General features: G+C 29.4%; 5 protein-coding genes across 5 annotated transcripts; all 5 read left to right on the top strand.

The window, feature by feature from the left end:
• Positions 1 to 3,249: 3,249 nt before the first annotated feature.
• LOC126554197 (piggyBac transposable element-derived protein 3-like) lies at positions 3,250 to 4,866 on the top strand. The gene has a single exon (XM_050209285.1). It carries the CDS (start codon positions 3,250 to 3,252, stop codon positions 4,864 to 4,866), a length of 1,617 nt encoding a protein of 538 aa, XP_050065242.1.
• Positions 4,867 to 5,482: 616 nt separating this feature from the next.
• LOC126554196 (zinc finger MYM-type protein 1-like) lies at positions 5,483 to 6,958 on the top strand. Its single transcript, XM_050209284.1, has one exon. It carries the CDS (start codon positions 5,483 to 5,485, stop codon positions 6,956 to 6,958), a length of 1,476 nt encoding a protein of 491 aa, XP_050065241.1.
• A 4,677-nt stretch (positions 6,959 to 11,635) lies between these two features.
• Positions 11,636 to 12,175, top strand: LOC126554195 (uncharacterized). Its single transcript, XM_050209283.1, has one exon. The coding sequence runs from the start codon at positions 11,636 to 11,638 to the stop codon at positions 12,173 to 12,175; it is 540 nt and encodes a 179-aa protein (XP_050065240.1).
• A 1,406-nt stretch (positions 12,176 to 13,581) lies between these two features.
• On the top strand, positions 13,582 to 14,960 carry LOC126554194 (zinc finger MYM-type protein 5-like). The gene is made up of 3 exons (XM_050209282.1): positions 13,582 to 13,645; positions 13,722 to 13,820; positions 14,704 to 14,960. Exons 1-3 carry the CDS (start codon positions 13,582 to 13,584, stop codon positions 14,958 to 14,960), a joined length of 420 nt encoding a protein of 139 aa, XP_050065239.1.
• Positions 14,961 to 15,284: 324 nt separating this feature from the next.
• Positions 15,285 to 17,376, top strand: LOC126554209 (zinc finger MYM-type protein 1-like). Its single transcript, XM_050209308.1, has 3 exons — positions 15,285 to 16,299; positions 16,399 to 16,737; positions 17,126 to 17,376. The coding sequence occupies exons 1-3, from the start codon at positions 15,285 to 15,287 to the stop codon at positions 17,374 to 17,376; spliced, it is 1,605 nt and encodes a 534-aa protein (XP_050065265.1).
• Positions 17,377 to 20,771: the final 3,395 nt, after the last annotated feature.

Raw genomic sequence — 20,771 nt, 5'->3', positions numbered from 1 at the left:
CCATAGTTGTTAATTACTCCATTCCCGTTCCTTGGTGTCGTCGCGCACATAGAGTTGCCTATCCGTGCGATTCGAGGCGTTAGGTCAAGGTTAGGTGTTATAATATTATTATTGCGGTCAGTACATTTATTATTGGGCGCGTACAAGTATATATGCGACCTTCTTCATATTTTATTTAATTGCCCGGCTCTCCGATCTAAAAGACTAATTCTCTTCAACTCTCTTATGTCTTTTAATCAGGGGCGTATTTAAAGGGGGGCTGGGGGGGGCTAAGCCCCCCCAAGTTGCTAGAATAGCCCTCCCAACCAATTTTAGTTATACCAAAAAATGTATTTATATTCTGCAAATTTTAACTAGTGTAATAACTCCAGTTATAACCAATACAATAATATTTCAATTAAAAAGAATAAAATAGAATAAATATTATCAGTTACTTGAAACCATAGCTAAGTATATAGGTATGTTCTTATTAAGACGCATTTGCGTTCCGAGCTGCGCACGTACTACTATTCCACAATTTGGCATGTAAAGAAATCTTGGCTGTCCGCACTCCGCACTGAGATCAGTGGCTGACCGTGATTTTTATCACCGGCTTCCACTACTTCCGAAAAATTCTATATCTCTTATCTATCATATAATATTTGGCTAAGCGCGAAAACACGCTATTGATCATGGTGATTAATCTAAGACCGTGGTGATAATACTGATAAAATGATAAGAACTATTAATTCAATAGTTGTGATATTATGTTTTAACGTATTGTGTACGAATGAATATTTTTTATGTGTATTAATAAAAACGTTTTTGAATAACTTCATTTTCGCATATTAACAATGTAAGTACTAGTATTTTATATTTAATATATTTATGTTTATAATATGCAATTTTAATAATTTTATAATAAAAATATAAGATAATCTTAATAATCTTATGTTTACTGTATTAATTGTATTATTTAAAAAGTAATAATATTGTAATTAGTACCTATATATTTGTTTGATTAGGTTAAAAAATTGGCTTAAACGTTCAGAACAACCAAATGTACTTATTCCTAATCCTAATAATAATGAAGATGAACCAGATGAACCAAATGATCCAAATAATGATGGTAACAAATGTTAAATTTTAATAATTTCTGCTATAATTAGGGTGCTCCGTCATTTCGACGCGGCAATCTTGACAAAAATATAATTTTTTACTTATTATAATATTAATACGACGTTTGTTCTTTACCTTCTCTATCTTTTTTATAAACAAATCCACCATGAACAAGGAGATCTTTTCCCCGTTGGCTTTTTATAAACTCCAATGGCATGTTATAATTTTTTTTTTTAATTTACAAGTTAAAATAATATATGAAGCACACTAACAGATGTAGGTATAGGTAGTTGATAAGTTTTAAAAGCGTACGACTCACTGCACGATATCAAGCACACTACCGCACCCATGTATTAATGTACAGGTATAATTGAACGGCAAACCGTAATATTAAGATAATGATAAAATGTGTACCATTTATGTGACCATATAGATTAACAAACTACAGTATAAAGATTTAATATATGACCGTAATTGGTAAAAGAGTATTTTCGTCCAGGATTCAGATTACAGATATACAGATACCAAGTTTTTACGTTGAAATTGGCTAATACTTATGTATGTTATAAATATTTTATTTTTATAAACTATTTTTTTTAACCTATACTTATGTGGCTCAATATTATGAAGCAAATTCAAACTTATATTTATTGTTAATTAATAAGAACTCCAAAAATAATTGAAAGACTATCGAGCAGTAAACAAATGTCGTATTATTTTACTTAATATTATAATAAGTAAAAAATTATATTTTTGTTTTGCGTCAAAATTGACTTGCGCCTAAAAGTGGTGGCGTCAAAATTGCATTCGTCGAAATGACGTATGCGTCCAATTGTCGTTCGTCCGAATGGCCGCGTCCATTTGACGCGCGTCAAGATTGCCGCGTCGAAATGACGCATATTCTATAATTAGATATTCTCTAATTAAGACTGATACCATCACTTATCACATGAGTTAATTATTTTATAACTATTTTAATTAGTTACAAGCAACAATGGTGACATTGAGTTGGAACTTGCTGATAAAGACAGTCAACCACATCAACCTTTACTTGTGTCATTTCCAAAAAAAACTATTTGGTAAGCAAAACCGTTCATTTTCATCTAAATACTACAAAGAGTATACATGGATAGAATACAGCCAAAACAAAGATTTAGTCTTTTGTTTTTATTGCCGTAACTTTGGTGCTGGCTCAAATTCTGAAGAAGTTTTCACTAAAAGTGGTTTTAAAGATTGGAAAAAAATTTCAGAAAAAATTAAATAAGCATAGCAAGAGTTTATATCATCTTTTTAGTTTGGCAAAATATAAAGATTATCAGAATACTAAAAAAACTGGTAATGTACATGTACAAATGTCTAGTGCTTACAAAGAAGAAGTCGAAAAGAATCGAAAATACATGCTCATGATAATTGATGCAGTTTTTTTTTTAGCACATCAGGGCTTAAGCTTCAGAGGTCATATTGAAAACAAAGAATCACTTAATCAAGGTAATTTCAAAGAAATATGCTGTATGTTAGCAACTTATAATCCATCATTTGCTAGTAAAATGGAAACATCATATTTTAATTACACATGTCCTTTAACCCTTTCAGTCCCCTTGTACATTACAATGTACATACTTTTCAATCATTTTTAATTTTTAAATGATAAGAGTTAAACACATGGTATTGACTTCGATGAATTTGTTATGATACGGAGAGTTCGAATATAGGTATATATTTATTATAGCACTGTTACCAACTGTCTACAATTAAGTTTATAAGCAGAAAAAATTGGAATAGTTTGTCGTACATTTTACCATAACATTTTTTTTTGATAAATATTATTCTGATAACACCAACATCTTGGAAATTTTTTTTTGTGTTCTTGACACACTGCTTTATTTGTTTTTCAAATTTCGTTTCAATACAATCAATAGTTTAAAAATAGAATACTATACTATGTATGTACATTGCAATGTACATCGGGACTCGCCGTCTCACGATGATAACGATGATGCGATTATATTATTGGCAGTTCGTACAGAACGTATTTGTCGTTAGTCGTTACGCAACATACTTAATATACATTTTTGTTTACATGTACGTACTTTACACAAATAGTTACAAATTCATTTTTTTATAACAATAAGTAAATAAAACATTTCTATAATGAGTAAAAACCTAACGGACCGTGAATTAGTCGAGTTAATCGATGCAGACATGTCGGATTTCAGTGGTTTAGAAGACAGTGATGTTGACGAAAATGTGGAAGAAATTGATAAATCACTAGCCGAGTTTGACGAAGAAGAGGATTTCGTTTTATCCGATTCGGAAGACATTGAGGAAAATGGTAACGTTGACTCTATTAGTAATTCGAAATATTTCACTTTACAAAAAAACCAAATTAAATGGCAGCAAAAACCATTTACCCCACCTACAATTAATTTAAATGATTTAAATGAAGCCGAACCACCAACCTATTTGTATGATCCTATATATTATTTTTCAAAATACTTTGATGATAAAGAATTTGATAAAATGGCCTATTTTACTAATTTATACGCTACTCAACAAAATTCCACACGATTCAAACCTACTACTTCGTCTGAAATTAGAGACTTTATTGCAATACATATGGTTATGGGTGCTTTGAAGATGCCTAGAGTACGCATGTATTGGGAAAAAGATACCTATATAAATTTAGTTGCCGAAACTATGCCCAGAAACCGATTTTTTAGTCTTCGTACACATTTTCACGTTGTAGACAATATGGAGATTCCGAAAAACAACAATGATAAATTTTTTAAAATTCGTCCTCTTTTTGAAATAATTAAAAAAAGATGTTCAGAAATACCAGTAGAGAGAAACTTATCGGTTGATGAACAAATGATTCCATTCAAGGGACATTTATCGATAAAGCAGTATATTCGAGGTAAACCAAATCCTTGGGGAATAAAAACATACCTATTATGCGGCCAAAGTGGCTTAGTATATAATTTAATTTTATACCAAGGAAATATGATCGAAGTCGACGATGATTTAAAAAAAACTTTTGGTGTAGGTGGTGCAGTTGTTATAAGTTTAACGGAAAATCTGAAGCCAAATTGTCATTATTTGACTATGGACAATTTTTTTACATCGTTCAATTTATTTTACACTTTGCAAAAAAAACAAATTTACGCAACTGGTACAATACGTACGAATCGTTTCAACAATCCACCATTTTTGTCGGATAAAGAAATGAAAAAAATGGGTAGGGGGACAACATTTGAAATAAGTTCAGACATTCCTGACGTAAATTTAGGACTAGTAAAATGGTATGACAATAAACCCATAAATTTATGTTCAAATGTTGTGGCCTCAGGAAAAGTTGATACAATAAAAAGGTGGGACAGAATAAACAAAAAATATGTCTACATCGACCAACCGGAAATAGTAGGTCATTATAATAATACGATGGGTGGTGTAGATAAACATGATCAGCTCGTAAGCTTATATCGATGTTTCATAAAATCAAAAAAATGGACACTCAGAATGGTTAGCCACGCGTTTGAAATGGCAGTAAGTAACTCGTGGTTAGAGTACGTCAATGACGCAAAACAATTAAAAATCAAAAAGAAAGATACATTAGATTTACTTGGATTTAGGATGAGATTGGCTAAAGAATTGATACTTTTGGGAAAAACTGTAATTACGCCTTCGAGAAAAGTAGGACGCCCGTCGTCACGCATATCCCCGAATCTTCAAGAAAAATTATTTTCACCGCTTGAAAAAAAAAAAAAATAGACTCGCGTCCTTTAACAAGTATTCAGCATGACAATATCGGTCACTTACCACAGCTTGATGGAAGAAAAGAAGCCACGCGATGTAAATATGAAGGTTGCAAAGGAAGAACACACGTAAATTGTGTAAAATGTAACGTTCATTTATGTTTTACGTCAAAAAATAACTGTTTTTTTGATTTTCACAATTAACTTTGTATTTGATATTTTATTTTACTTTATATTTTTAATAGCTATGAGGTATAAGCTATTATTTTAATTTCTAATGACTGTTATAAGGTATTATTTTAATTTTTAATGACTGTTATAAGGTATTGTTTTAATTTTTAAATTTATAAATATACATTTGTAATAATAATTTTTTTTTTATTTTTTATGACGGCTAGTCCCATTGTACATTATAATGTACATCACAAATTTTTTGGGAAGGGGTAGTGCGAAAAATTTAAAATTTTAATAGTAACTTATTTATAGAATATATAAAATAAAAATATGAAGAAAAAATTTTTTTACCTAAAAAAAAAAATTCGGGACTGAAAGGGTTAATTCAAAATGATTTAATAAGTATAACAGCTGGCTTGGTGAGGTCACAAATAGTACAAGAAGTAACAGAATGTGGAATGTATGCTTTAATGTGCGATGAAGCCAGGTCATTTAAAGAAGAACAACTTACTATCTGTGTAAGATACACAAAAGGAATGGTGGTTCAAGAACGGTTTTTGTCTTTTGTTTTATGCTCTACATCAAGATCTGCTGCTGGTATTTCAAATACCATACTTGAAAGTTTAAAAACTCTAAATATTGATCAAGTGCCTATGATAGGTCAATCGTACGATGGCGCTAGTGTAATGGCAGGCCATATAAATGGAGTTCAAAAAAAAATTAGAGAATTTCATCCAGAAGCAATTTTTTTCCATTGTGTTGCACATAAACTAAATTTAGTTATAGTAGGAATGTGTAAACATGTTAAAAGCTCAGTTTTATTTTTTAATACACTAGAGTCCTTGTATATTCATTTTTCTAGACCATCTTCTCATAACAAACTAATAAATATACAAAAACAATTAGGCATTAAACCAAGAGAAATTATGCAGATAAGTGATACAAGGTGGGCATGTCGTTTTGAAAATTGTGATATGGTAAAACAATATTATGGTTCTATTCTAGAAGTTTTAGATACTGAAGTTGAAGAAAATAATGATTTTAATTGTGTTGAAGCTAGTGGAATCTTAAATAACCTAAAAAAGGGCCATTTTGTTGTTAACCTTTTCATTTTTCATGAAGTACTTAAGTATATAAACATTTTGAGCAATAATCTCCAAAGTAAGTCTATGACTTTGGGTAAAGCTTTTGAAATAATAAAAAGTGTTACTAAAACATTAGAGGATAAACGAAACGAACAATCATTTCAATGTTTGTGGGATGCATTGACAGAATTTTCAGAAAATTTTGAAATTAGTCTAGATACTCCATCCAATTCAAAAAAAAAAAGAAAAGTTTTTGAAAATTCTTTACTTAAGGATAGTATTATTACATCTACAGTGGGAAAAGATCAGTTTGAAGAAAAAAGTGAAACACCAGAAGCACATTGGAGAAGTCACTCATATTATGAGATTCTAGATAGTATAATTCAAGGATTAAATAACAGATTTTCAAGTGAAAGTATATCTATTGCGAATGCTCTTGATAGTTTCTTAAAATTAAATACTATTGACTCTGACCCTTTTATTAACCACTATCAGAAGTTACTTAAAATTGATTCTAATCTACTAAAAGCAGAAATGATGGTAGCCAAAAATTGCATATCAAAAGAAGAATGGGATTTTGATGAACTAATAAACATTGCTAATGAATCAGTACTGCCAAATTTAAGAAAAATGTTAAAAGTAGCATTAATATTACCGGTTACTACAGCTACTTGTGAGCGTTCCTTTTCTGCTATGAGGAGAATCAAAACCTGGCTGAGATCTAGAATGGAACAAAATCGTTTTGATAATTTGGCAATACTAAACATTGAAAAAGATTTACTGAAGAACTTAAACAAAGAAAAAGTTCTTGACGAGTTTGCTAAAAAGCCAAGAAAATTAAAATTGTAATATTATGTAATGTAATTTGTATTACTATATTTTAAATCTATAGTTTATTATTTATTTTAAAATATAGTTTATAACTAAAAGTAAGAATTTTGTTTGTAATTTTCATAGGGATTTAGCCCCCCCCCCTGTTTACAACCCTAAATACGCCCCTGCTCTTAATATTCCCATCAATCTTTTTTCCATCCTAAATTCCAATTCTGTAACAGCCATCTTAATAATAACTGTCTTTATACAGGAGGCTGGCTTCATTATATAGTATATAGTATTATTTAAACTTTTGTTAATCTCAAATTTTTTATATTGTTTTATTTTTTACTGTGTAATTGTCAAGCTATCATAGTTTATACTAGTGGCTTTTAAAATAAAAAAAAAAATTACTTTAAGTCCACCATGTCTACATTTTTATTGAGTATAAGTTCATCTTCAGACCATTTTAATGTTTTGCGACAATGTGGTACATTCGACGAATAAAAATCTTAGGTAAAGCACCAAGTTTTAATGTAAATTTTGTTCTTTTTGCCCAAGGCTAAAAAATGTTGTATAGTAAGTTACACTAATTAAAATTTAATTTTAAAATAAAATATAATGAAAAATGTTTATAATTGATTTATGAATTGATCAAACCCACCCAACTTCAATGAAAATGTGAGCTGAATTAATTTATTGATGCGTAAATGAGTACCTGATTATCTTCTATAGTGAAACTGTCAAATGTTTTGTTAATATCATTATCTTCAAAATGTTTATGGCATAAATACTTTACTTTAGTATTGTTGCAATTCCAAGAGTTAACAATACTTGTCCATTTTTCATGTAATATTTGATTTTTTGGAATTGCAAATAAAGTTGTGTGTTCAGTAGTCTTATTACTTTCACACAATTTCACACTACATTTACGACCCATATTTATTTTTACAATTTTACTCAAGTTAAATTTTACTTTTTAATTTTTGAAAAACAATTATTAACAACACAGTTCAATATAATAATGATACTATTTATAGAATATTATCAGAATATAATTACTGCTTAAAGAGTGAACAGTTTAAGATACTGAACACTAATTTAGAAAGGAAACACTGATGAAATAAACAAACACAAGTTGATATATATTATACATATATATATATATATATATATATTTATTTTTTAAAGTTAAACATGGCTATAATAAGATTATTAAAAAGTTATAACAAAGTGTACACTGTACAATCAATTAGTACTACAATTATATGCTATCCTCGTATACACACTTATGGTTTCAACTATACCTAATGTAAACAATCTATTTAAAAAACTGTTCGGCTTAAGACAATAAAGAAATGTAAAAAAAACCAATATCATTGTTAGTACAATACCACAACGTAAAGCTATTTTAATACTACCTTGGATACAAGTAAACTGCTTCTAAAAAAATGAACACCTGAACAAATCTACAAAAATGTGTTTAAAATTTTAAAGATCATATTAATATTATTTAGATAATCTATGCAATTTAAAAAAAGGCGGTATTTTATATAACAAAATATTTCTTATCTCACAGATGGCGTTGTGTCGCATGTGTACCGAATATGTACAACTTTGTGGACGACTCCCTGCTCTCCTCCTACCAATAGTGTCCAGTCCTGTGTAGTAGTTCATGATTTAAACATCAGCTCGATGTACAATCAATATAATCTATGGTTTCTATAGTTATTTTAGTTTGGAAATTTGAAATTTGTTGAGTGAATTTTTTTTTAGTTTACAATAATCTATCTATCTTCTATCTTTATATACATAAAAATAGAGACAAAAATGTATAACATTCATCAATTGAGAACGGCTGGATCGATTTCGCTCATTCTTATTTTGTTTGGGTCGTAATTTCCAGGAGAAGGTTCTTATGTAAGAAAAAGTTAAGAAAATTGCACGGAAAATAAAAAAAATACAATGAAAAATAAAAAATACCGATGACTACTATTACTATTATTATTATTATTATTATTATTATTACTATTTTATTTTCGGTAATCATGGTAACAATTTTTTTGTTATTATTATTTATTTTCCACGTTTTTGTAACATTTTTCACTGATGATTCGCTCCTATTGGTCGCAAGAGAAGGTGCTTATGTAGTACAATTTTAGGAAAATCCACCAGAAAACTTCGGAATCTGGATGTAAAAAAAACAACAACAACTGTCACTGCAGTCCAGCAAAAAAATAAACTATATTAAGGTCACTATTGATTATGATTGAATATAATAATTATAGACCTGTTGTTATATTTTGTTAAAATCGTAATAACTAATAACAAAAATAAGAATTAGCAAAATAAGTCAATGTCTACAGTAAATTTCAAATTCACAGCAATAAACTAACATAACAAGTTATATCAAGTTTTATTGTTTTACCAACAGGCAACAATATAAAAACCACGAGATTGCACATTATTGTATTTTACCCACCGTAGTAAAATAAAAAAATGATATAATTTTGAAACTTAAATGTTAGAAATTTTATGCTTACGTACACATCTCGCGGGGTCCGCAATCCACCATGTGTGGATTGCCTACATGATAATATACTGCTCGCATAATCATAAGAGAGTCTCACGGCTACGGCAAGCAGAATGACTATATTATTATGACTTGAGTAACTCACTGACTAATAAACGTAGAGCCTGAACAATGATAGATCGATGCTTACAATTTACACGGTACATTCGTAAAATTGTACCACAAATTTAGTGTGCAATAAGAAAGCATTTTACAAAATTCGCATATTAAAGTGGTGGTTTTACAAAATTTTTGAGAATCAAAACGGTCAATGAAAATGTCTAAGTTTTGAACACCGTTAAACCGAATATTAAATAACAAATTAATCAAAATTCGAATCATATTATATAGAATTGGCATTTTTAACGGGCAACGAAGTGTACGGGGTCAGCTAGTATATTATATAAATGGAGCCAAAAATGTATAAAAATTCATCAATTGAGAACAGCTGAACCGATTTCGCTAATTCTTTTTTTGTTGTATTCGTAATTATCTAGGCAAGATTCTTATGTAAGAAATAGTTAAGAAAGTTGCACGGAAAATTAAAAAAAAAAATAAATAAAATACCGATGATTACTACCATGGTGACAATTGTTTATTATTATTATTTATTTTACCCGTTTTTGAAACATTTTTTATAATGATTCTTATTGGTCGCTTAACATGATAATATACTGCTCGCATTATCATAAGAGAGTCTCACGGGCAACGCCAAACAGAATGACTATAATATTATTACTTGACTAATTCACTGACTGATTAATGTAGAGCCTGAACAATGATAGATTAATGCTTGCAATTTACACGGTACATTCGTAAAATCGTACCACAAATTTAGTGTGCAATAAGAAAGCATTTTACAAAATTCGCATATTAAAGTGGTGGTTTTACAAAATTTTTGAGAATCAAAACGGTCAATGAAAATGTCTAAGTTTTGAACACCGTTAAACCGAATATTAAATAACAAATTAATCAAAATTCGAATCATATTATATAGAATTGGCATTTTTAACGGGCAACGAAGTGTACGGGGTCAGCTAGTATATTATATAAATGGAGCCAAAAATGTATAAAAATTCATCAATTGAGAACAGCTGAACCGATTTCGCTAATTCTTTTTTTGTTGTATTCGTAATTATCTAGGCAAGATTCTTATGTAAGAAATAGTTAAGAAAGTTGCACGGAAAATTAAAAAAAAAAATAAATAAAATACCGATGATTACTACCATGGTGACAATGTTTATTATTATTATTTATTTTACCCGTTTTTGAAACATTTTTTATAATGATTCTTATTGGTCGCTTAACATGATAATATACTGCTCGCATTATCATAAGAGAGTCTCACGGGCAACGCCAAACAGAATGACTATAATATTATTACTTGACTAATTCACTGACTGATTAATGTAGAGCCTGAACAATGATAGATTAATGCTTGCAATTTACACGGTACATTCGTAAAATCGTACCACAAATTTAGTGTGCAATAAGAAAGCATTTTAAAGTGGGGCTTGCACAAGTTTTTTGAAAATCAAAATGGTCAATGAAAATGTCTAATATTTGAACACCGTTAAACCGAATATTAAATAACAAATTAATCAAAATTCGAATCTTATAATAAAATTGGAATTTTTAATGGGCAACAAAGTGCACGGGGTCGGCTAGTATATCTAATATATAAATGTGAAAATGAAAATCTTTGAGTGATATGTTCTCGGAAACTACAGAACCGATCGTTATGATTTTTTTTTTTAAATTGAAGAGCTCATTGCGGAGAAGGTTTATGGCATTTGATCGATTTTCTAACTTAACAAAGGAGTTATCAATTATCATAAATAATGACCTGTTACGTAGATTTAGTGGGTGAGGTTTGCGGTACGGCAGTGGACGGTGGCTAGACGTGGCCGCCCAAATTTCCCCTTCCCTATCACCGTTGCGCGACGTGATAGTTCATATCGTTTTCGTTGCTAATGGAAAACTTGATCATATACTATGGATGGACCCACCGCGTATTAAATCAATACAAAAAAAATGTATGCAAAACGGAAAATGTTCAAAAGATTTTCCGAAACTGTTTACTATTACGACATAATCCGAACATGATGTTTATCTAAAATATCGTCTTCGATTACCTGATGATGGCGGGCAAACTTTTCAGCTTAGGAAATCCGATAATCGCATGGTCACATTTTTTCACAATTTTTCAACTTTCAATACACCTTGAAAATGGCAAAAGCGTCTATTTCACTGATCAAAATGCTCGCGAAAGACTTGAAAATGTTAGAAACACCACTCTTATGGTTTTTTTTGAACTTTGCTCCCATGACGAATTCGCAAAAACATTGCTTTATATTGAAGTTCCATCTTACTACACTTTTACTAATAATCGTTTCAATAGAATAAAACAAAGAGAGCCAATTGTAGAATACCCTGGAGTCAAGAAATCTAATGTGCTCGGTCAAGTATACATTATTCATCCAAGTAATGTTGAGTATTATTATTTACGTATGCTTTTGCTTCACGTCCGTGGACCAACTTTATTTTTAGATTTAAAAACTGTTGATGACGTTATCCACCCTACATTTCAAAGAGCTGGCAAAGCGCTTGATCTGTTACAAGATGAAAGTCATTGGAATTCTACTCTCGAAGAAGCTGCTTTAAATCAGTGTCGAATCTAAGAGAATATTTTGTTACTATGATAGCATTTAGCCACATTACTAATTTAACAGAACTGTGGGAAAATCACAAAAATAAAATGTCATTAGATATTTTACAGCAAGAAATGCATAGTTCTATAAATTGCGATTTAGCTGTCACTCCATATATTTTGAATAATACTTAAATATTAATAGAACATTATCTTTTGAAAATATCTGGAAAGAAGCTGTGTGATTTTAACATGGAATCACTGTTACGAACTGATGACAAGGCCGTATTAAGGGGGGGTCTAGTCGGGGCCGCAGCCCCGGGGCCCTCTCGAGTACCCAAGTGAAAGGGGGCCCAAATAATTTTAAGCCGATACACATTTTTCAGCAATCTAAAAAAATAGTTTTTCTGTATTTTAAAAATAATTTTTTTAATCGATAAAAATAAGTAAATAGTAAATACCTACAAAATCACTATGGTAGAAAAGACGCATTTTACTGTTATTTAATACTTTCATTGATATAATTAATAATATCATCAATATGTAATAATGTCATTTATATCTGGTAATACCATAGACATATAATATACAAGTCTGTGGGTAATACTGCCAGTATTAGTGAAATACGGGAAATCTGGGCTCTAGTATTGTATAATATCTTATCTCAACGCATTTAAGTTATTTATAGCAACCCGAAATGCTTATGATATATTATTTTAGACGATCTAGTATCATTTTATAAAACTACTGCAAATACGAGACTAATGACTACGAACTAATAATATTAATTTAATTAGATATTTTTACCATTTTCGGTTAAATATTATTACAGTTCTCATTTCTACTGTGTACAGTGTTATTTCTCAATTTCTCATATTGTATTAAAATAAAAAAACCGGATAATCATATTCTTTTCTAAAATGATGAAATCTAAAGTTTTGAGTGAATCAGCGAAAAGAAAGAAGAAAGAGCAGCAAACAAAAAATATTTTACTAACTAATAAAAAAATTAACAGTTTATTTAGATGCATTCGACCTGGTAAGTGCAAAGCATTCAAATTATCATAGTTATTATGGAATACCTATATCAATACATGTTATTTTCAGAGCTTAACATTTTTAAAACTAAATTTAGTATATAATATATTTATAAATCAATGATATTTTGAACCTTTATCTTGGCCATTTATTGAAAAAGAAATTATCTTTTATATAAACATGAATGAGATATTTGATATTGCTATAATTTTTAAGGAATGAACTAAAAAAACTACTCTTTTATTAACTATTTAGGTATTAAAAATTAAATATTTTTATTTAATAAGTATTTTATTTGCAAATTTGGTATAATTACTAGTTTTTATTAAAAATTGTATTTTCATAATATTATTATAATGATAAAGAAGCCAATGGTTTAGCTGAGAGCCAGAGTGACACTATGCTACAAGAAAATTTGTTGGACATCAGCACAAATTGTGGAATTGAAGAAAAATTAATTGAAGGTACCTAAATACCTATATATATTAGTTCATTTTTTATTAAAATTGTTATTTTCACAATATTATTATAATTATAAAGAAGCCAACGGTTCAGCTGAGAGCCAGAGTGATATTGTGCCGCATGAAAATTTGTTAGACATCAGCACAAACTGCGAAATTGAAGAAAAATTAATTGAAGGTACCTAAATATATAATATATTAGTTATTTTTTTATTAAAATTGTTATTTTCATAATATTATTATAATTATAAAGAAGCCAATGGTTCAGCTGAGAGCCAGAGTGATATTGTGCCATATAAAAATTTGTTAGACATCAGCACAAACTGTAAAATTGAAAAAAAAATTAATTGAAGTTAAGTACCGAATTACATATTTTAGTTCATTTTTGCTATTGTTTGACATTGATGCTGTATTTCATTCTTAGACAATATGGTAAAAGTTAATATTGAAGAAACAACTACTGAACTAAACAGTATAGATTGGAATGTATACAAAGATCCCTTTTTCTGGCCAAAAAACATGCAGAAATATTTTATCGAGTGCTGTGTGGAAAAAGGACCTGATTATTTTCAAAATTTGAACTCTGATTTTATAAATTCAAAACGTCCAGGTAATTAAAAAATTCTATAAAAAGTTATTTAAAATCATTAAGTGTTGGTTAATTATGTGTTAATATACAAGCAAATACTCAAAGGTACTTAACTAGTTAAAAAGTTAAAGTTAAGTTAAGGAGTTTATTTTTTAACTTAACTAGTTTAATCTATTGTTGATATAACATAGTTGCATAATGCATTAATACATTAATGCATATAAAATATGTATTTTATACTTAATATTTTAAATGATCTTGTATAGGTACTATGAATTTTAATTATAGATTTTTTTATCTTGTTTATCCACTTGTTTTTATTCTAATAACTTAAATTCACCTGTATTATATTAAAGCATTTTAGTCACTTTTTAAAATTATTGTGTAATTATTATTTTATTATTTAATAAGGTGAAATGTAATAGAATGTTTAGATGTCAGTTATTAGTACATATTTATTATGACTTTTCAGATAAGAACTTCAACAGACACTTAACCCTAGCAATGTTTACTCGATCCTTATCTAGTGGACAAAAATGTAATAGAAAATGGCTTCTCTATTCACCTAGTCAAGGATCTGTTTATTGTTTTGTTTGTAAATTGTATGGAAGTTATAGAGAGAATCCTTTTATTTCTGGTGATTTTGATAAATGGAAAAAATCTGAACGGATTGGCGAACATGAAAATAGTCAACAACACAGAAATGATATCAATAAGTGGTTATTATGATCTAATACCAACAATTCTGTTAATAAAGATTTATGTCGTCAAATTACTGCTGAAACAAATTATTGGTTTGAAGTAATGAAAAGACTTTAAAAGGAAGAAAAATTCAATAGTCAACATAATGGAAATTATCTAGGCCTATTAGAACTTATTTCAGAATATGATCCTTTCTTAAAGGCTCATATTTAAAAGTACGGAAATCAAGGAAAAGGCAACCCATCATACCTTTCAAAATCCATTTGTAATGAGTTAATGACAATAATGAAAAATAGTTTAACTACTTGTATTATTGGTGAAATAAAGAAATGTAAATATTTTTCGATAATTATGGATTCAACTCCGGATTTGACAAAAGTCGACCTAATGGCCATTGTTCTACGTTACTGCACGTCAACAGGTGTGGAAGAAAGACTTCTAGGATTTTTTCCCATTAAAGATCATCATGGCCAATCTATGTATAAGGTATTACATGACTTTCTTGAAAAAAGTAAATTAAACATTATGAACATCAGGGGTCAATCTTATGACAACGCCTCAAACATGAGTGGTCAATTTAAAGGGCTTCAAGCTTATGTCAAAAATAAAAATCCATTAGCTGTGTTTATACCTTGTACAGCTCATTCGTTAAACCTAGTTGGAATAAATAGTGTAAATTGTTGTACTGAAGCTGTCAATTTTTTTGATTTTGTACATAAATTGTATAACTTCTTTAGTGGGTCAACTCACAGGTGGAATATACTTATTAACATATTGAAAAAAGAAGAAAAAAATAGTGTCAAAGAAAATTCTAGGCGACTTCTTACACTTAAATCCTTAAGTGACACTAGATGGTCTTGTCATGTAGAAGCATGTAAAGCAATAGTTGTAAATTATGAACAAATTTTGACTGCGTTAAAAAGTATGTATGATGGTGAAGAAAATAATGTTACAACTATAGATGCTAAATCGTTATGGAAGAAAATGGTTAAAAGAGAAACTGGATATATGTCATTACTTTGGAATGACATCATGGAAATAAGTAACAAAACTTCAACTGAATTACAACATTCAAACTGTGATACAATGAAGGCGATCAACTTGTTAAAATCACTAAAGATTTATGTGTTAAGTGTACGAGACTCAAATTCAATTTATCAAGAAAAAATACCTAATCTTAGTTCTGAAATTACTATTTACTACTCAGATGAAAAGCAAAGAAAAAAAAGAAAAAAATTCCCTGATGGTAGCAAAAATGAAGAAGTGTTAAAAGGAAAAAACAAATTTCGTGTACAGACTCAATTATTTATTATTGATAAATTTGTTTCAGAATTAAACAAAAGAATTTCAGCTTATGAATATATTGGTGATCATTTTTTATTTATAACACACTTAACTCTTTAATCTAATGAAAAAATTGATTTGAGTGTCTCAACATTTATTTCAAAGTATAAAAATGATATAGATTCTACTTTACCAAACGAACTTGTACAATTTAGAGAATACTGGAGGCTTTGTCAACCTTCTTTTGATCCAGTTGACATTCCCAAACTATTTGACTGGTTTAGTAATCAATCACTCGAAGAGGTATTTCCTTGTATATTTACTTCTTTAAAAATATATTTGACAATTCCTGTAGCTAATTGCTCGGCTGAGAGAGCTTTTTCTAAATTAACTAGAGTTAAAAATAAGTATAGAACCAGTCAAACCCAAGAAAACTTAGATATACAAATGATTTTATATTCAGAGAATGATTTGTTAAAATCATTAGACTTAAATGATGTACTAAGAGAGTTGGCTTCAAGTAAAGCAAGAAGAAAAAATGTATTTAATTAAATTGTTTTTGTTTTATATATTTACATTAGTTTTATATTTGTTGTAAATTGTTAATAAATATAAAACTTATTATGAACATCTGTATTTAAATTAATGAAATATGAAGTATTTACTTTTATCATACTAAAATAGTAGGTTTATAGGCATAAATTGTATATACCTTTTAAATTTATAATTTTATAATAGAATTGATAATTTGTGAAATAGTTAAAAAAAAATGTATTGTTCTGCGAGCGCAGCGAGCGGCTTTGTAAAGCATGTTTTATCAAAAGGGCCCATAAAATATTTCTGCCCCGGGGCCCAATAGGTGCTTAATCCGGCCTTGACTGATGATAATGATAATAATTTTCTTACAGATAGGGCTTATATTGCAGAAACTTCTTATGATTATGGTATGCTTTCAAATTATATTCATGAGAATGAGCCGAAGTTAACAAACGATCAGCAAGTTTTTTATAATACTATTTTAGAAAGCGTATTGCAAGATACTGGAGAATTAATTTTTCTTGATGCTCCTGGTGGAACTGGCAAGACCTTCATGCTGAATCTCTTGCTTGCAAAGCTACGTGCAGAAAGAATAATTTCATTAGCAGTCGCTTCTTCCTGAATAGCAGCAACATTATTACAAAATGGCAGGACAGCACATTCCGCTTTCAAATTACCTTTGGATCTTCAGACTACCGAACGCCCAGTTTGTAGTGTGAAGAAACAAAGTTCTTTGGGTAAATTATTAAGGGAGACACGTTTTATTGTTTGATTGTTTGGGATGAATCAACAATGGCGAATAAAGGTGGTCCTGAGGCACTTGATAGAACGTTGAGGGATTTTAAAAATAATGATCGCCCAATGGGCGGAGTTGTTATTCTTTTTGCTGGTGACTTTACACAAATATGGCCAGTTGTGCCTAAAGGCACTAAAAACGTTGAAATCAACGCCTGTCAAAGTCATCATATCTTTGGTCTTACATAAAATCTTTCATATTACAACCAATATGCGTGTACACATTGGTGGTGATAATAATGCCGAATTCTTCTCACAACATATTTGAAAATTGGTGACGGAACTTTTCAGAATGATGAGGATAGCATGATACACATAAATTCTACATTTTGGATTTTTGTTCTTGATCAAATAAACTTAATCAACAAAGTTTATTCTGAAATGTCTTCTCTTTCCAATAAATCCAATGAATGGCTCCGCGAACGTGCAATTTTGGCCCGTAAAAATGACACCGTCAACATCATAAACGAAAAATTTCGTTTCATGTTCAAAGCTGATAAAAAAAAACTATATTTCCATAGATACACTTACTTATCAAGATGAAGCTATAGATATCCCAACTGAATTTTTTAATTAATTAAATCCATCAGGTCTCTCCCCCCACACAAATTTAATTTAAAAATCGGTGCGCCTATTATTCTCATGCGAAATTTAAATGCTCCCAAACTATGCAATGGAACGAGATTAAAAATATTATTATTGAAAAAAAACTTTATTGAAGCCAGTAGTATAAATATGGGGCGTCTGGCTCCATTTTTCAGAGAAGGTGAAAAAAGTTTGAGGGGGTATGGTCCCCTTGCAGTGTAAGAAATTCCCGCTGTAAAATGGAGCCAGACGCCCCATGGTTTTTCTAACCATTTATTAGTATAAATATGGGGCGTCTGGCTCCATTTTTCAGCGGAGATGAAAAAAGTTTGAGGAGTATTGTCCCCTTGCAGTGTAAGAAATTCCCGCTGTAAAATGGAGTAAGACGCCCCACGTTGTTTCAGGGAAACCATGAGGCGTTTGGTTCCATTTTTATAGGGACACGAAAAATGTTTAAAGCGGAATGTCCTTCTTTCAGTATAAAAAATCTCCCTATTACTTTTACTGAAAATAAAACATGATTAGTTATTAGTTAAACGAACCATTTTCGTTAAAATTTCTGAAATAAATAAAAACATTTTTTTTTATTATCATTTTGTTTATTTATTTTAAATTAATTAATAGTATTTAACATCAAGTATTTTAAATAAATCAGTTTTTTAATATTATTCACACTAGTTTTCTTACTTCTCTAGTAAAAGGTACATATTCAACAATGCGATCATGAATTAATAAACAATAAGCAGTTACACCTGTAAGAGATTCCGATGCTTCAATTTCCAATTGAACATCTACTGATGATGCTGTAGCCGAATCGTTCTGTTTTGAAGTATCGATAACTACAATTCGAGCGTTCGATAGAAAAGTAGAGGGACTTAATATGGGGTTTCGTATATTTTTTTCATAGTACGATTCTTGAAACGATGTATACATATCATATAATAAGGTGAAATTATTTTTTATAAAATCTAAATTCAAATTATCATATGGATAAGCTATTAAGTTAAGAAATACTTTAACGTTTGTTATATTACAGTGATCAAATATACTACAATCTTTTTCTAACGAATTTTTACGTCCTTTTTGTAATCCAATTATGATAAATCGTGGTTTTTCTAATTTTGATGCTGTCTTCAAGTTCCACACTACTTTTTTTGTGGTTCCGAGTTCAGGATATTCAAAAGTTTCAAAAGATCTGAACGGGATAAACAAACTTTTTTCTTTTTCAATAAGTTTTAATAATTTTAACCTTTCTTCATCATCAACAGTAATATGTGGAACCTTCCAAACTATTTTATTCAAATCAACTTTTCCAGAATTTGTACTTGCACTGGTTATTACCTTTAGAGCGTTTAAATCGTTATGACATCGAGTTAATATTAGTTCTAATCTAGAATTAACTAATATCTTTTTAAAGTCTTCAAATAGACCTAACCAATATTTCAACGGAATGCATGTACTAAATTCTCCATTATTATTTGCTGGGTTTGAACTATTTTTAAAAATCCAACCAGCATTTTCATAACAATTATAATTATCAGGTGTACCTGATAGATAACCTTTTAACGAACTGGTAATACAAGTACACGTGTTCTATCTACTTCTATTCCATTGATTTCAAGTCGTATTTGATCAAAGAGATAGGAAAACCGTTATTAGTAAGTTTTACTTTTCCAGCATCTGATACTTGACCTTCTAAATATATAAAGCTTTCATTCAGATATGGATAAACATCTGTTTGTTGAATTGATATACGTATTTCATCGCTATTATTAAATGAAGTTGTATACGGTGTATATGAATGATATTCGATTTTCGTAATTTTAGAATCGGTTTCAAACGGCGAACTTATATCTAAAATATCACTTTCAGGCATTCTGCTTTAATTTATAACCTAAAGCCTTTAAAATTGTTTTATTTTTCGTTGTTATTTTTTTTACTTTATTCGATGTTACCGGTACCGCTTTAGTCTTTTGACTAACAAGATTTATTTTATGTAATGGGCTTATATTAAATTTTAATCCCATATTAAGATCCGTAACGTTTAATATGTAGATTGATTATTAATTTCTCACCTAAATTGTTTATCGGATTATGATCTTGATCAACTAATTGTATAGTTATTGAATCGATATTTGTTTTATTTAATTTGTAATATATTAGGTTATTTGGTGTTTGAATCAGCTTAGACCCTATGATCTCACTAGAGGAAAACTCATAAATTGAATGACTTGACATATGGTTGTTGAATGAACCTTGAGCTATATTACACATTACTTTTATTGAGTTAACACTGATTAAATTTGTCACTTTCTGTGATCGATGACCCTCAATGTGCATATTGTGTGGTTCATAACTTTTTTTTTCAAACCCCAATAAAGGTCCTATACTGTTCTTTACGTTAAAACGTATTATACCATTACTGAATATGGTCGTTCTAAAATCTATTTGATCAATCCCGATATCAAAAGTCATTTTCTCTGTCGATTTTATTCTAAAGTATTCGTTATCATTATTAAAGTCATCTATTTGGGCCAAAATTTGATTTTTAATATCCTTAATATCGTAACACCCCTTTTTCAGTGTGATATAACAGATTGGAAATTTATTATTATTTAGTAAACGATCGGGGTTTTC

Source organism: Aphis gossypii, unplaced genomic scaffold (genome assembly GCF_020184175.1).
Source record: "Aphis gossypii isolate Hap1 unplaced genomic scaffold, ASM2018417v2 Contig00447, whole genome shotgun sequence".
In the NCBI taxonomy this organism is placed as follows: domain Eukaryota; kingdom Metazoa; phylum Arthropoda; class Insecta; order Hemiptera; family Aphididae; genus Aphis; species Aphis gossypii.
This window is presented reverse-complemented; position numbering and strand designations above follow the sequence as displayed.

Bases quoted from the DNA above. Each gene is read 5' to 3' on its own strand.
- LOC126554197 (XM_050209285.1), top strand. From the start codon at position 3,250: ATGAGTAAAAACCTAACGGACCGTGAATTAGTCGAGTTAATCGATGCA.
- LOC126554209 (XM_050209308.1), top strand. From the start codon at position 15,285: ATGGATTCAACTCCGGATTTGACAAAAGTCGACCTAATGGCCATTGTT. The intron at 16,300-16,398 runs GTGATCATTTTT...AAAATGATATAG, and splicing joins TTCAGCTTATGAATATATTG to ATTCTACTTTACCAAACGAA. The intron at 16,738-17,125 runs GTAAAGCAAGAA...ATTTTCTTACAG, and splicing joins ACTAAGAGAGTTGGCTTCAA to ATAGGGCTTATATTGCAGAA.
- LOC126554194 (XM_050209282.1), top strand. From the start codon at position 13,582: ATGCTACAAGAAAATTTGTTGGACATCAGCACAAATTGTGGAATTGAA. The intron at 13,646-13,721 runs GTACCTAAATAC...ATAATTATAAAG, and splicing joins TGAAGAAAAATTAATTGAAG to AAGCCAACGGTTCAGCTGAG. The intron at 13,821-14,703 runs GTACCTAAATAT...ATGACTTTTCAG, and splicing joins TGAAGAAAAATTAATTGAAG to ATAAGAACTTCAACAGACAC.
- LOC126554196 (XM_050209284.1), top strand. From the start codon at position 5,483: ATGTATGCTTTAATGTGCGATGAAGCCAGGTCATTTAAAGAAGAACAA.
- LOC126554195 (XM_050209283.1), top strand. From the start codon at position 11,636: ATGGCGGGCAAACTTTTCAGCTTAGGAAATCCGATAATCGCATGGTCA.